The sequence below is a fragment of the Microplitis demolitor genome, chromosome 4 (genome assembly GCF_026212275.2).
Source record: "Microplitis demolitor isolate Queensland-Clemson2020A chromosome 4, iyMicDemo2.1a, whole genome shotgun sequence".
NCBI classification, from domain to species: domain Eukaryota; kingdom Metazoa; phylum Arthropoda; class Insecta; order Hymenoptera; family Braconidae; genus Microplitis; species Microplitis demolitor.
In genome coordinates this window covers 5,302,459-5,319,473 of record NC_068548.1, presented here as the reverse complement: position 1 = coordinate 5,319,473, position 17,015 = coordinate 5,302,459, and the positions used below count along the sequence as shown (strand labels likewise).

General features: G+C 26.3%; 1 protein-coding gene across 1 annotated transcript; it reads left to right on the top strand.

The window, feature by feature from the left end:
- The first annotated feature begins 2,172 nt into the window (after positions 1-2,172).
- LOC103580865 (DE-cadherin) lies at positions 2,173-16,423 on the top strand. Its single transcript, XM_053738771.1, has 7 exons — positions 2,173-2,854; positions 2,940-3,053; positions 6,497-6,567; positions 6,652-6,790; positions 6,973-7,211; positions 8,509-8,700; positions 8,786-16,423. Exons 2-7 carry the CDS (start codon positions 2,960-2,962, stop codon positions 12,881-12,883), a joined length of 4,833 nt encoding a protein of 1,610 aa, XP_053594746.1. The 5' UTR covers positions 2,173-2,854; positions 2,940-2,959; the 3' UTR covers positions 12,884-16,423.
- The last annotated feature ends 592 nt before the right edge of the window (positions 16,424-17,015 follow it).

Genomic DNA, 17,015 nt, shown 5'->3' with positions numbered 1-17,015 from the left:
ATCGTTTTCTAGTAATTTTTTCTTGTCTCATAGTCAAAACAGAAATGTTTCTTTTTTTTTTATTAATAATAAAAAATTTTTCTTACAATTAACAAATATATCTCAGTGATTATGTCGTAATTAATCCAGTGTCTTGAAAATCATTTAATGAAAATAATGAATAAAAAAAAAGCTTTATACGCAAGCTATTATTTAATTAAAAAAAAATTAATAATAATTATATTTAATTAATTAGTTAAATAAAATAAATAATTAATTTAAACAAACAAAAATACATATATTTATTTTTGTTTGTATTATATATTTTTTTCGCGCTAATTTATTCAAACTTTTTTTTTTGTTATACTAATCTTATCAACTAATTATTTATAGATGTGTCAATACAATGATTGCTAATTAATGAGAGTGAATGGCAACTATTGTTACATATTAAAGTAATAATTATTACATTATTAATTAATATTATTATATTAAAAAAATAAATGAATAATTAAAAAATATTCAACAAAAATCTCAATAATTCTACAATTTTATTTTATTTTTTTTCCATTTATAAAATTTTAATTAATTGTTAATTTTAATTATTAAATATTATTTATATTATTAAGAGAATAAGGAAAATTTTGTTCCCGCCATATCTATATGATAGTATTGGTTCATGTTATTGAATTTGGTATCGTTAGAAAGATCTTGACTCGAATCTGTGCCTTTTCATAGTTTAAACTCTTTTTTATTCCTAAGCATTGAGATAAATAGATTTGTCTATATCATTCGAATTACATTTAAATTACGCGAGAAAAAAGACGATCGTATTTATTTGCTTTGAATAAATTAATATTTTACTTATTCTGTCACTGAATATATAGCTATATTATTTATATCGCGTGACTTATTCCAAAATGACATATTTTTATATTCCCTTTCGGTTTTAGGAAGCTTCTCAAAGCTAAAGAGCGTACACAGAAAAAAAGGGTTCATTGCCACAAAAAATCTTTACTCGCCTAAAGAAAAAAACTTACCCCAAGAAATTTTTAGCATTGTGAATTGAAAATAAAAACTTATTTAAAACTAGAAAAAATTACTTGACACAAGAAATTATTTCTTGCCTCAAGAAAATTTTTGTATTCAATTCATAATGCATAAAATTTCTTGGTGCAAGTAAAAATTTTTTGCGGCAAAAAGTTCATTTTACTGCGTATTTTATAAATTTAGTAGTTATATTAAGGTAGTCACGTGGGGACTGCAGGTTTCTCGTATTTTTAATTAAAATATAATATTTTAATTAATTGCTGATAATTGTTATTTAAATTTTTATTATTTTAATAAAATAAAATATCAGCATATAAATAATTAAAATCCTTTTTTTTTTTTAATTAATAATTTTTAATTATTAATTAAAAAATAGTCAATTTTTACGTAAATAATTACCCTGTAGTTATTAGTAAAAATTTCGATTATTAAAAATTTTCAATTTAAAAAAAATTTCACATAAAAATAACCAAAATAAGTTCAAAATTTTTTTTCAAAAATTATTTTTACTAAAATAAAAAAATAATCACAAATAATTATAAATAAATAACCCAATCAAATTGATATTTTTCACAACTAAAACTTAAAAATTTCAAACTAAAAATTTTTCCCGGCATAAAAATAAGAGGGCGCGCAATTTAAAATCTAACGCGCATCCAATCAACAAGTCACCAAACTATACATATATACATATATTTTTACCTTTCTTTTACCTCTACCTATTTACCCCTACCTGTACCTTTTACTCCAAAAGCCATTACCCTCATGAGTCATACTTCCGTTTTGTCTCAAAAATTAATCCCATTATTAAATCCTAGCAATAAAAATAAATAAAAATCCAATAAGATCATTAAATTAAAATCTAAAAAATCTTTCTCTGCGTAAATCTTAATATCAAATTCTTAACATCAATTTTTAATTAAATTTATTATCAATATTCTACAGTATAGTCAATTTATCTTTCATGTCCATCTCCATCTTCCATCTTCAGTTACAATTTACAACCACTACCATACTATGCTATCTCATTACTTATTATTATTAGTACTACTACAATATATATATATATATATACATATATAAAATAGTATGAATACTTAGTATACTATATATATATATATATATAAAATACAACTACAAGTAAAGTCTCTCTTTTGCCTTCTTCTCAAGTTCTCAAGTATAGGCCATAAGTTGTGAGTCTGCTTCTGCTCAACTCGAACTAAAATTCAAACAAAACCCAGCTCAAGACTTAAAGACTAAAATCGCATTGTAGTTTTAAATAGTAGAGTAAGAAAACCACGCGTTTAAAGTAGAAAACGGGCGTCGTCGTACCATTCGCGTCATTCTATTGGCGTCGCGTGTTTCATACTCGGATTCGCGATTTATATATATATAAAAATATATATATAAATAAATATATAAATATATTTATATATATATCGAGACTCATTGAGAATCGATGAGTCGTCGATTACAAAAAGTGATATTTAATATTTTATATTATTAAATAAATTTATATATATATGTAAATATAAATATATGTGATTTAAAAAAAAAAGGGAATAACAAGTGTGATTTTTTTTACGTGTGTCAGACTGTGACGGAATTCCAGAGTATATATGACAGTAGTGTTATATACATATATATGTATATATATTTTTAATTGTTTAATAATTAGACAAGTGGTTAAGTATGATTGTGAATGTTTATTTAAATAATTGTGAAATATGATGGGAGTGATTTAAAATATTTCAGAATAATATTTGAAAATTTTATTTTAAAAATGTGTACGAGGGAATCGATGGTATTGGGGGTGACTGTGAAGGTGGTTTAAAAGTTTAAATATTTATCTTTTTTTTTTGTTGGCTTGTGGATGAGGAGTTTTATTTATATTTGTAATTTGTGAACAGTATTAACCGGTAGATTTAAAATGGGGATAAGAATTTTGAGAAAGGCGAGGCTTAGATCCTTTGGAATAATCATTGAAAGTCTTTGGCTGCTTGCTATATTCTGTGGAACTTTAGGTGAGTTGACTATATTTATTTTTTCTTTCTTCAGGTATCTCTTGTATTCTATGTATTTACCTTTATATATATATATATATAAATATATATGTGTATTAGATGTATGCAGTAGAAAAAATTTTTTTATCCGTTTCAAAAAAAAACTTTTTTTTAAATTTTAAATTTGAAGAATTCATTAATTTAATAATAATTAATTAGTTGTTTTAAGGAAATGATTACGTTTAATTATTCAACATATACATATATTTTATATTTAATTTTATTGGAAAAATAATATTTATTGCAGTTTTGAATACATTTTTTTATGATCCTGAAGTTAACGACGAAAATTTTTGGATTCTTTTCAAACGAATCAAAAAAATAAAAAACTTAAAATATGTGCATGTCAAAAATTAATAAAATTATAGATGCAATTTTTAAAAATATTTTTTTTTTATAATTTGTCATTTTTAAGGAAAATCAAAAAAGTTATTAGACCTCGGCTAACTTCAGTAACATTTTTTTTTTTTAATTTAAAATGAAAATAGAAATTAATTAATTAGCTTAGTAATGTAATTAATTAATTACCTTGGAAAACTACTTTTCTTTATTCAATATTTATATATATGTGGAAAATAAATTTTGCTGTCATTTCTAATCGAATTGTATTTTTTAATTTGCAGAAGTTTTAAAATAAATAATTAAAAATTTTAAATTGCGGCAAAAAAACTAATTATTTATTGCATATAGATCAATTGTCTCTAAAAAATTTGAATAGCTTTCGAGTACTTATTAAGACATTGATATTTATAGAAAAATTTTACAAAATAAAACTCGTATTTAAAAGTTTAAATTTTTATCACAAGAAACAAAAAAATTTGTTTTCAAATTTTTAAATATTTTCTTGCCATAGATTTTTTTTATCTCGAGCTCAAAATAGATCTAGTGTACTAAATTTACCTTCTGTATAATTTAAAAAATTATTTAATCAAATTTAAAATTGATTTATTCTAATTATTACTAATTACAATATTCATAATTAATGAATGTAATTAATCATGTAAAAAAATTTTAATAGATATGACCTAAAAAACGTTATAGATCTATATATATTTTTAGAAATATACGTTCTACAATTAAAAAATTATTTCAAAAATTAGCGCGCGAAAGTTTAAAAACTTTTTGTCATGCATTTTAATAAGTTTTTAGTTTTCTTAAAAAATTTAAAAAGCTTTTCCATTTTCATTCAAATTGTGTCTTAATTATATGTAATTTACCCTCATAGATTAAAAGCTTATAATTAAATAACAATGATAATCATATATATTTGAAAAGTAATTAAGTAAATTAAGGGCATTGAATAACTTGATTGTAATTTTCGCAGATAAAATGAATTTATTTAATTGGACAATAAAGAAAAATAATTAGATCAAGGTTCATATTAAGATTTATAATAAATTATATGTTTAAATAATTTGAAGTAATAATGAAAGATGTGAATTAAATTAAAGAAAATGAAATTTATAAGAGGGGGAGAGCAGGAAATGACATACAATCGACGACTCATCATGTATGCTCGTATATATGAATGTATGGTTTATTATAAGAAGTTGGAGTGTGATTCATCCGTGGGAATGTACTACATTCACATACTTACTCACTCACTCACTCATATATTTACTCATATAACAAGGATACAATGGATCCGTTTGTACATACCACCACTTAAATTTTTTAAATTCTGAAGATTTTCTTAATATACTTCTTAGTCACATTTTTTTATTAATAATATATATGTATATATATAAAAATATATATATATCAGTTAAAAAAAAATCGATAAAATTATCGTACTTAGATACAGTTGCGTGATAAAAAAAACTAGAGTACTTGTAATACCTTATTATATTACTTTGCCCCGGATATTTACTAAAGTTAAGATAAATATTTAAATTATTATCTGTATATATTTTATTTATTAATCGATTATTGTTAAAAATCGAATTTTTATAATAGTATTAATATTTATTTATATCTTTGTTGCAAGCTATCACTATTTAAAAAATATTATTTCATTTTTTAAAAATGAAATACAAAAGAATTCTTACTTGTTAATAGAAAAATATATGACAGTTAAATTAGCATACAAATTATTGTTTCTTATAATATTAAATAAATGAATTGAATATAAATATAAAAAAAATTTGAATAAATATTTTTTAAATATGTAATTTGTTAAAAAAAAAAAAAAAAAAAAAAAAAAAACAGAAATTTTTTTAATTGTCACTTTTAATTTTATAAATTTATTATATATGATCAGATAGGATTTTTTTCTGAATATGATCATACATAAGTATTCATATTTGATCAGATAAATACTTTTCTTGCATATCTGATCAAATATGATCAGGCTGGACAATTTTTAGCATTTGAATATATATGAGTATTCATATATATGGTCATATATAAGATTATATATGTTTAGATTGAACCAGTTTTAGTATCTGAATATATATGAGTAGTATTTAAAAAAATTGATCATACAAAAATGGTCATATATGATCATATATATGAGTACTCAAATATTGTTATATATGACGAGATTAGACCATATTTTGTATCTGAATAAATATGAGTATTATATGTATGATAATATATGATCAGATTGAGCCATTTTTCGTATCTGAATATATATGAATATCATATTTGTTCGAATTAAATCATTTTTCGTATTCAAATTAATACGAGTAGCATATATATGATCATATATCTATGCTCATTCGTACAAATAGTTATGTATGCTCAGACTAAACCATTTTTACATCTCAAGAAATATTAGTATTAATATACGATCGTATATATTATTCATATATATAGTTATATATGACCACATTATACCATATTTTATATCTGAATAAATATGAGTATCATATAGGAATATCTGAGCATATATGAATATCATATTTGTTGGAATTAAAGAATTTATAGTATTCGAATAAATATGAGTACATATATGATCAGATTGAAACATTTGTCGTATCCGCTCAAATATATCATATGTATGATCATATGTTTATGCTTATTCTTATAAATCGTTATATATGATGATATTAAGCCATTTTTTAGTATCCAAATAAATATGAGTATTATATATATGATCATATATATGATAATTCGTAGATGTGGTTATATGTGATCACATCAAACCATTTTTTAGTATCGTAATGTATATGAATATCATAATGTGTAGTTGGTCATGACCATTTATGATCACATCTCAGTATTTTTCTCTGAATTTTTAAACTTATACAGAGAATTCCCTTAAAATTTACGAATAATTCCATTTTGAACTAATTCATAAAATTTATATCATTACTACTTCTAGTTACTTTAATTAATCATATTACTTCCTGCTGATAAAATATATTCCACGTACATACTTATGATTACTTTTTTTTTTTTAGAAGCAGCAAATCTAAGACACACAAGACAAGCAGATTTCCGTTCACAGTATTTCAATGTTGAAGATTCAGTGGTAACTTAATACAAATTTAATTATTGGTTTTAATGTAAAACATATTAATTATAATAACATATGTTAAATTTATAATTATTACAGACAAAAGATGATAATCACAATCATAAACCTGTATTTTATGATTGTCTTAAATTGGCACCAAGAGTTAAAGAAGATGAACCCGCGGGTACTATTGTTATAACAGTACACGCTGAAGATCGTGATCCACCAGACGAAGGAGGTAATTAATATATTATTAAATATATGCACGTGTTCGTGTTTTCATAATGCACGTTGCTCGTTTTGGTTTAAATTAATAATTAACATTAATTATTAACTAAAAATTTTTATATTATTTTTTATTTATATTTTTAATTTTATGATTTTTTTTTCTTTTTTTTTTTTTTTAATAAAATTTTTTAGGTACAATAACTTACAGTTTTGTCACGGCACCTGGTGAAAAATTAAAATTTGAAATAAATAATGTCACTGGATTAATAAAAACAACTCAGGTATTAGATAGAGATGAACCGGCACGTGAAAAAGAAGCATATTTAACAGTATTAGCAACAGATAATGGTCGTCCACAACTTGATGATGTTTGTACATTTAAAGTAACAATCGAAGACGTTAATGATAATGCGCCGGTCTTTGACAAAGTCGTAAGTGTATTAGTCTTTTTATTTTCTTATTTTTTTTAAATATTTATTTATTCATTCATTTATTTTATCTAACCATGCATAAGCTTAATTAAAGCCATTAGAACGCACAATTTTTGTTGTGATGCTTGTTTTTATAATAAAGCACCAGATTTTTTATAAATCTTAATTATTTATTTTTTTTTTTTTTTTATGAATAAATAAATGAATAGTAATTTTAATAGGTCTTACGAGGATTTACTACCATGCAAACAATACAAAAGGTTTGCTGTTTGCTTAATGTTAATTGTTAATGCATTAATTCATTAATTTAATTGTTTATATTAATTAATAATTAGTAATATTAATATTATTATTTATAAGTATTTTTATGAAGTATTGTCATCTAGAGGTTATTTGTTTCGTGAAATGAAAATTAAAATTTTTTCAAAGAAAATTAACGGGTAATTTTTCTGGTTTTAAAATTTTTAAATTAAAAAATTTCAATGTTGTGTTGAAAAATTTTCATTCATTTTTGTTTAATTTCTTGGAAAAACAATATTCCGATAAGATCGTATATGACCTAGATGACCATATATGACTACATGTGATCATATATGACTATATATGATCTGGATGACCATTTGTGGATATATATGATCATTTGTGACCATATATGACCATTGATAATTATATATAGCCACGTATGATCATTTAGACCATATATGGCCATATATGATTACTTTTATGTAATCAGAATCTAAAGACAATCGCATGTGGTCATATATGATCATGTATAATTATGTTTATATTTATGCATCACATATGATATCAGATATGATAATATTAAATATATATGACCATGTATGGTCATATAAAAATTTCTATAGGGTCATATTTATATTAGTTTATGATCATATTACACCAGATATTATTGTACATAATGATATATGATCATATGTGATATCACATATGATCATATACATACTTATTTATGATCATACACGACATCAGATATTATTTGTGCAATCATATATAATTATATTTATATTAATTCATGATCACGCTTAATATCAGATATGATCATATATGGTTATATTTAATCATGCATTAAATTTATATATGATCATATGTGAATATTTTTTCCGGCTCATGTAATTTCTATAAAAATTAATGAAATGAAAAAGATTAAAAATTAAAATGATAAACCAGGGGCATTAAAAATACATAACTTTTAAATAGTTTTCTAGATGACAATAAAAACTTCCTTTTAAAGAAAAAAAAATATTACTTATTAATTTAAAAAAAAAATGATGTGCAGGTTTACACAGAATCAGTGCCACAAGATCACCCGCCAACCGCCGAGGTGATGCGCGTATCAGCAACAGATATCGACGACGGTAATAATTCCGTAATCCAATACAGTCTCACTGCATCGCGTAATACCGATGACGCTTCTTACTTCAAAATAGACGACAAAACTGGAGTTATTTATCTCAGCCAAGCAATTAAGGTAACCCCGACCCCAAATTCCACAAAAACTCTTTTCTAACCTCAAATAAATGACAATTAACCATATAATTAATTATTGTTCACAGCACGGTCCCGATTACAAATTTCGTCTGATAGCCCGCGCCCAAGATCTTGGTCGCCCAGAGCCAAAAGCCAGTGAAATAGATTTGGAAATCCGTGTCGTTGATTCTTACAAAAAAGCTCCCACATTTTTAGGAACTTCAGCAAATACTCTAAACCCACTTTTAATTCCCGAAAATTTTACTGGTTTTGATCTATCATTAGTTCAAGTAACCGCCGCTTCAAATATTCCCGACAACCCAAACGGTCTTATATTTGAATTAGTTACCGGTGGAACAGAACAAGCTAACAAAGCCAACACATTTCGTCTCGAATCCGAAGGTAATACTGCGCACATAAAATTAGCTCAGCATCTTGACTACGAGCGTGTTACCGAATACACTTTAATCGTTCGTGTTCAAAACAACTATGATTTAGCCGCCGAAACGGTTGTAAACATTCAAGTATTGGATGTCAATGACAATATTCCCGTTTTTGTTGAAATGAAAAAAGGAAGTGTTTTAGAAAATGAGTCACCAGGTGTACCAGTAATGCAGGTCCGCGCTATCGATCATGATGGAACAGAAGCCAACAATCAAGTGACCTACGAACTAGATAACTACAAAGATTATTTTGCAATCGATAAATATACCGGTAATATAACAACACTGACAACTTTCGATCGTGAAAAAGTCGATACTTATAATGTAAAAATAATAGCGACAGATAATTCACCCAGTGCTTTATACAAAACCGGTGAACCAAATCGAGGACAACAAGATTTCCGTATTGAAATAGCTGACAAAAATGATAACCCACCGCATTTTAATCGCTCCGTTTATACCGCAAATTCGATTCTCGAAAATACGAATGTCAATGCACTAGTTACTGAAGTAAAAGCTGATGATAATGACACAGCTAGTCCTGTTTTTTACTCAATAATTGCTGGTAATGCTGATGACAGTTTTTACATCGAAGGTACAACTGGTAAAATTCGTATAAAACGTCCACTTGATTACGAAAAAATAACAGAATATAATTTAACAGTACGCGCATTTGATGGCATGTACGCAGACAATGCAACAGTCAAAATATTTATTGAAAACGTGAATGATAACCCCCCAATATTTACACAGGACTTCGATCGCAATCCAACAATTGAAGAAGAAAAACTTATCAATGGCTGCTTGACCCAAGTAAGCGCTTACGATCCTGATATTAAAAATCGTAGCGCAGATCAGCATATCGCATATTTTATTGTCAAAGAAGATCAGCAACCTCTGTTAGAAATAAGCAAAACTGGTTGTATTAAATTGAAAAAACCATTGGACCGCGATCCGCCGACAGGTTATCCCATGTGGACAGTTATCGTGATGGCGCGTGATGAAGATGGCGCTCCAACGGCATTGCAGGCATTGGTGATGGTCAACATAACCCTGATAGACATTAACGACAACGCGCCATTTTTAGATATGATCCAACCGGTAGTTTGGTATGAAAACCAACAGCCAGATAACATCACAAAATTACGCGCCCGTGATTTTGATTCCGATGAAAACGGGCCGCCCTTCCATTTTTCAATTGACCCGGCAGCTGACAATAGTATTGACTTATTTGAAAAATTCAGTATTATCGGTGACGATTTACGCGCGAATGTTGTTTTTGATCGTGAAGAATGCAAACAATATGAATTACCGATCGTTATTAGCGACAGTGGACGCCCTAGATCAATGACCGGTACATCAACGCTGACTATTGTCATTGGTGATGAAAATGACAACCGAATGGAAGAAGGCACCAGTTCTATTTTTGTATATAATTATAAGAACAAAGGAAAGAATCAACTAGACAATGAAGATGTCATTCAAGATACTGAAATTGGACGGGTTTACGTCAATGATCTAGACGATTGGGATTTACCAGATAAATATTTTTCTTGGTTAGACGGCGGTGATTATCATGAAGGATTTAGTTTAGACCCACATACTGGTATGATAACAATGCTCTCATCAAATACTTGGGTTGATAATACCTACTTATTAAAATTTGTTGTAAAAGAATCGAGCCCGTTGATTCCTAGTCATACTGTTAATGCTTACGTTAATGTAACAGTTAAATTAATACCCGAAGAAGCTGTTATTAAATCTGGTTCAATAAGATTTTATGGGGCAACACCTGAAGAATTTGTTGCGCCGAGAAAAGATTCTAATATTAGCAAAAAAGATATTTTTCATGAGCGATTAGCGACAATATTAAACACGACTATTGATAACATTGATGTTTTTACGGTACTAGTGTCTCCTCATCAACAAGGATTCCAAAGTAAGGACACTAAGAAACGAGTGCCTCTGCTGGATGTTCGTTTTTCGGCCCACGGAAGCCCGTACTATGCTGCAGAAAAATTAAATACTATTGTATCCCGGCATGCGGTTAACATCGAACGTGAATTAGAGATGGACATAATGATGGTCAGCATCGATGAGTGTCTGCAAGAGCAAGTTCACTGTAACAATTCATGCCGTAATTATCTAAACATATCAGGAACCCGCCCGTATGTTGTTTACACAAACTTGACATCATTTGTTGGCGTTCGAGCCATCGTTGATCCTCAGTGTACGTGTCATGTTGCCGAGCCAATCGTGTGTCTCAATGGTGGAACGCCTTTGCTTGCGGGTACCCCAATGCGCTCTGGTGAAATAGTCGGTACTGAACGCTGCGAGTGTCCGCCGGGGCTCGAAGGACCAAGGTGCGAATTATTAGACATCGCTTTCCATGGTGATGGATGGGCAGTTATGCCTGCTCTTGAAAAAGCCTGCGATGATTCACATCTAGGAGTTGAACTAAAAACATTCAATGATTTCGGACTGGTATTTTATATCGGTCCGATGATTTACAGCAAAACTCTTGGGGTTCAAGACTTTATGTCTTTAGAAATTCAAAATGGATATCCGGTTTTGTATGTCAACTATGGCAGTGGTACAGTTCGACTTGAACAGAATCAAATAAAACTTAGCGACGGTAAAGAACATCGGATTGATATTTACTGGACTAAGTCCGTTGTTGAAATGAAAATAGACAATTGCGGTGGGTCGAATTGTATGAGTCTAGGTGGCCCGCCAGGTGACAATAATTTTCTTAATGTTAATTCGCCTGTACAAATTGGCGGCAATGGACTAGGAACAACTGATTTCCATCAATTATCTGAATTATTTAACTGGACATTCACTCCCACTGATCGTGGTTTCTACGGTTGCATTCGCAACATGACTATCAATGGTAACACTTATAATTTTGGTAATTTAGCTTTGGCTAAGAATGCATACGCTGGATGTGACAGTGGAATGGCTAAAGCAGTATCGTTTTCACTGGATACAAACTTTTGGGTTGTTATTGCCGTTTGTTTGATAATATTGTTCTTGCTTGTTGCGGGAATATTCGCACACAGGCGTAGAAGTGATGAACACTATAAAGACATGGATGACATTAGAGAAAATATAATAAACTACGAGGATGAAGGTGGCGGCGAAGTAGATACCGGTTATGATTTGAATGTCCTAAGGCGAATTTACGATTCTCCGAGCGTCCTAGGTGGCGGTAATGGTGGTATTGATTCGAAACTTGCTTCTGTTATTAATCAAGGCAAAGGTGGTATTGGTAATGATGAAATACCGGATATATGTAGTTTTCTGGATGGAAAAAAATCAAATTGTGATAAAGATCCGGACATTAATCCATTTGATGATGTCCGACATTATGCTTATGAAGGTGATGGTAATTCAGATGGTTCATTGTCGTCATTGGCATCTTGTACTGATGATGGTGATCTGAAATTTAATTATTTGTCGAATTTTGGACCAAGATTTAGAAAGTTGGCTGATATGTATGGCGAGGAACCGAGTGATGATGATGATGATGATGAAGATGATGATGACAATGTTGGTGTTGATGTTGGTGATGTTGATAATGATAGTAATATTAATAATGATGCATGTAGACGTAGGCGATTTAGACAGGATGATAATCATGGTAATAATAGTGGTATTAATAATGATAATAGACCAGCGCCTATGCCTAGAATAAGAAATACTGGTAATGATGAACGAGAGAGTGAAAGTTGGTGTTGATTTTATTGTGATTATTACTGGTAATTATTATTATATATAATCATAATTATTTATATTAATGATAGTGAGTTTTACTTATTAGTAATTATTACTGGTTATTGTTAACAAAGATCATTATTAAGAACTATAACTATTAGTTCCGTATTTTTATTAAAAATCATGATAATATTTACATGAACAGTTTCTATTACTAGTAGTAATAAATACTGTCATCGATAGCAACGATTGTTGTTATTAATACTAATTAATGGCTCTACAGTCAGTTACTATTGTTGATAGTAATTATTACCGTCATTAAGACTAATAAATATCGTGATTCATAATGGTTATTATAAGTAGACATAAAAACTGTCAACAATAACGATAATTATAATTAAAGATTTAAAAAAAAAATTTTTTAAAACAGTGAATAATAGTACCAGTAATTATTACAGTCTTTAATAGTAATACATATCATTGATAATAATTATTTGAGTTATAAATACAGTCATCAATAGCGATAATTAATATTAATAATATTAAATATCTATGAATAGTTAATATTACTAACAGTAATGATTATCGTCATTAATAGTAACTTATTACTATTAAAAGAATTATCGTCATTCATTATGATTATTATTGCTAGTAATTAATACTGTCATTAATAACAATGATTGTTACTGATTGTGATAAATATTATTATGAACAGTCACTATTATTAATATTAATAAATACTATCGTTATAGTAATAATTACCACCATTAATAGTGATTGCTATTATGAGTAATTAATACTCTGATTAATAACAATAATTGTTACGGATAGTCGTAAATATTATCATGAACAGTAACTATCATTAATAGTAATAATTCCCGTAATTGATAATAATGATTATAATCACTAGTAGGTATTATTATAATTAGTAGTGAGTCATTATTAATTACTAGTATCAGCAACGGTAATTATTACCAACCTAAATAATGGCCATTGATATAAATAATAATGATTATCATTAATTAATAATTATCGGTAACGAGCTTGATAGTAAAAAACAAAAAATCTCATTTACGTAATAATGTTATCATGTACTTAATTACTATTAATTATAATTATTAATACTATACTAAATATTGATATGATAATTTTGAAGGTTAATTACGGAATTTTATACGTGAAAAAAAAAATTAATTAATTTTTTTTTTTCCAAACAAGACTAAAAAAAAATTCTGTGCCTTAAATACGCCTTATTTTAAAACAGAAAAAGTAGTAAATTAACTATAGATAGTTAGTGAATAATCATTCCACGTACATATACATTAATTTTGTGCAAACAATTAAAACAAAAAGAAAAGCTTTGTTTCGAATGCGTTAAAATACGCCAAAGAAAAATTAATTTGTTTATGTACGAACGCCAATGGCAGCTAAAAAAATCAAAGTGATTTTTATATTAAAACAAATTTTTTCGCTTATAAAAATATATGTATACATATATAGATATATATATATATATATATATATGATTATTTATAGCGTATTGCATATTATAGGTAATAATTAATAACAATGAAAGAGGAATAGAAATTTTTCAAAGGAAAAATGACCATATTATAATTTATAGGTTAGTGTAAATTAATTTTTTTATTACTGAAGAACAAACGAAATTAAATTAATTAATTAAAGAACAATCATTGTAACTTGTATTTATATTTTTCATCGTATTTCTTTTTTTATAATATACTAAACTTAAACTTACTCAGTAATCAAGTGAAACAATGAAATATTTTTTGTATTTTGTAATTGAGACAAATATTTTGTCACACAATTAAACATTTCGTTTTGTGTCCCCGAATTATTATTATTATTATAATTATTATTACTTTTTTTTTTTTCCGATTTAAGACTGAAATTTTTTACTCTTTATTTTGCGATTAAAATAAAATTTGTTCGGCTGATCTTCCATTAGGTGTCGGTAAAAAAATCCTAAACAATGAAAAGTTAACCAAAATAATCCTAAATAAAGATATTTCGTATTATCCAATAAAAATATTCAAACATAGTCACATGTGATCGTATGTGATCATAAATATTAATAATTATAACCATATATAATATCTTGTATGATCACAAATGATCATATGGATACGTACAATCATATATGAGCATATACGATCACATTTGAACATATGTGATATCATCTGGTCTAAAACAAATTCAAACACTCACATCATATGCCTAGTATGCTTATATATGACCATACCTGGTATCATATAATTTTATCTGATCATATGTGACATAATGATCACATTTTATATTCAGTCTGATTATATATGACAATATCTGATATCATTTATGATTGTATATGATCGTATCTGATATCGAAATTTTACCTCTGATATATAACTATATATTATCAGATAACATTATTTTTAGTATCCAACCTAATTTATGTATTCTATATGGCCATATCTGGAATCGTATATCATATCTAATTCAAGGTCACTATATTTTATAGATAATTATATATGATTTCTGATATCATATATGATCATATATAATATGAGCACATCTAATATCCAGTCTGACCATACATATATATATCCGATATGATTTTATATGATCAAAATTTTATTTTTGATATATAACCATATATAATCAGATACATTTATTTTTAGTATTCAGCCAAATTTAAGTATTCTTATATGATCCTACCTGGGATCATATATGACCATATCAGATGTCATATATGGTTTTATGTTATCAAAAATTTATTTCTGACGTATGACCATATATGATCAGATAAATTGTTTTTTAGTATTCAGTCAACTCTGAGTATTTATATATGATCATATATGAATATTTTATACGAGGTAACTATTGTACATAAGTACAATAATTTACTAAGTAAAAAACACTTTTTTTTAGGATTTTATTGTTCAGATTTTTTTAGGATTTTTTGCCCGGTAATTCTTCCATTCCTCTATTGTTTACGTATTGTTTTCAAAACAATTATTGCATTTATCTACAAATATATAGTATAAATAGTTGCCTTCGAAAGTAAACAAGAATTTATCAACAATATTTATAATTAGGGTGCGGAATTTTAGAACAAAATTTTTTTTCAGGTTAGTAAACAAAACTTTAAAAAAGACAAACAATACATTTGTAATTTTAATCGTGTTTATTAATTAACTTCAAAATGCGATAAATTTAATTGGTAATTATTTTATAAATTATTTAATTCAGAAGATTTTAAAAAACCGGTTATTATTTTAAATAACAATTAATATTCAAGTAATTGTTACCGTGTTACAATTCAATAAAAAACTTTTTCAACGAAATATAATTTAAAAAAAAATTTTCGCTCTAAAATAAAGGACCCTTTCAATATTTTAATAATTGTTAATTATAAACTAAAGTTGAATATAAAAAAAGATGATAAATATTTGTTGGAAAAAATAAACAGTAAAATTTATGAAATATAAATGTTAAAAAAATAAATAAATATGAAATTTATGAAATATATTGTTTTTTTTAACAATTTACAAATTTTTAAAAGTCGATTACTCAATAAGCAATAAATTATAAACGAATATACAATTATATTATAATTAAAATAAAATATTTTTTTATAGTTTAAAATTATCAGTTTAAATAAATAGTTTAATGTAGTTAATAGTTACTATTCGTGATACTTTTATTTTTATAAAACAAATTAAAATTAATTATATACATATATACATATATATATAATTATATAGATTATTAGTTGTAATAATATTATGTTATTAATATTCTTTTGTAAAATGATTGTAATACAGTCATAAATAAAATAAATAAATAAATAATTGAAAAAAAAAAAATTTCAGATCAATCCGCCATCTTTAATCCAATAACTTAACCAGCAAATGAGTTAGATAATTATATTTATCAAATCCTCATTTCAAAAACTTATTTATAAGTATCTATGTCTGTTTTACCCGTATTTGGGAGAAATGGTCATATATAATTATATCTGGTCATAAATAATTAACTTCTATTCATATCTGATTATATATATCAGATATGATTATTAATATATAGACATAATCTTATATGATAACATATGATATGATAATCAGATGTGATCAGACATAATTATGTATCACCATAT

What these genes read in the sequence shown, in the direction of transcription:
- LOC103580865 (XM_053738771.1), top strand. Translation starts at nt 2,960, where the DNA reads ATGGGGATAAGAATTTTGAGAAAGGCGAGGCTTAGATCCTTTGGAATA. An exon ending in TCAATGTTGAAGATTCAGTG is followed by an intron (nt 6,568 to 6,651) that starts GTAACTTAATAC and finishes TAATTATTACAG; the next exon opens with ACAAAAGATGATAATCACAA. An exon ending in CGCCGGTCTTTGACAAAGTC is followed by an intron (nt 7,212 to 8,508) that starts GTAAGTGTATTA and finishes AATGATGTGCAG; the next exon opens with GTTTACACAGAATCAGTGCC.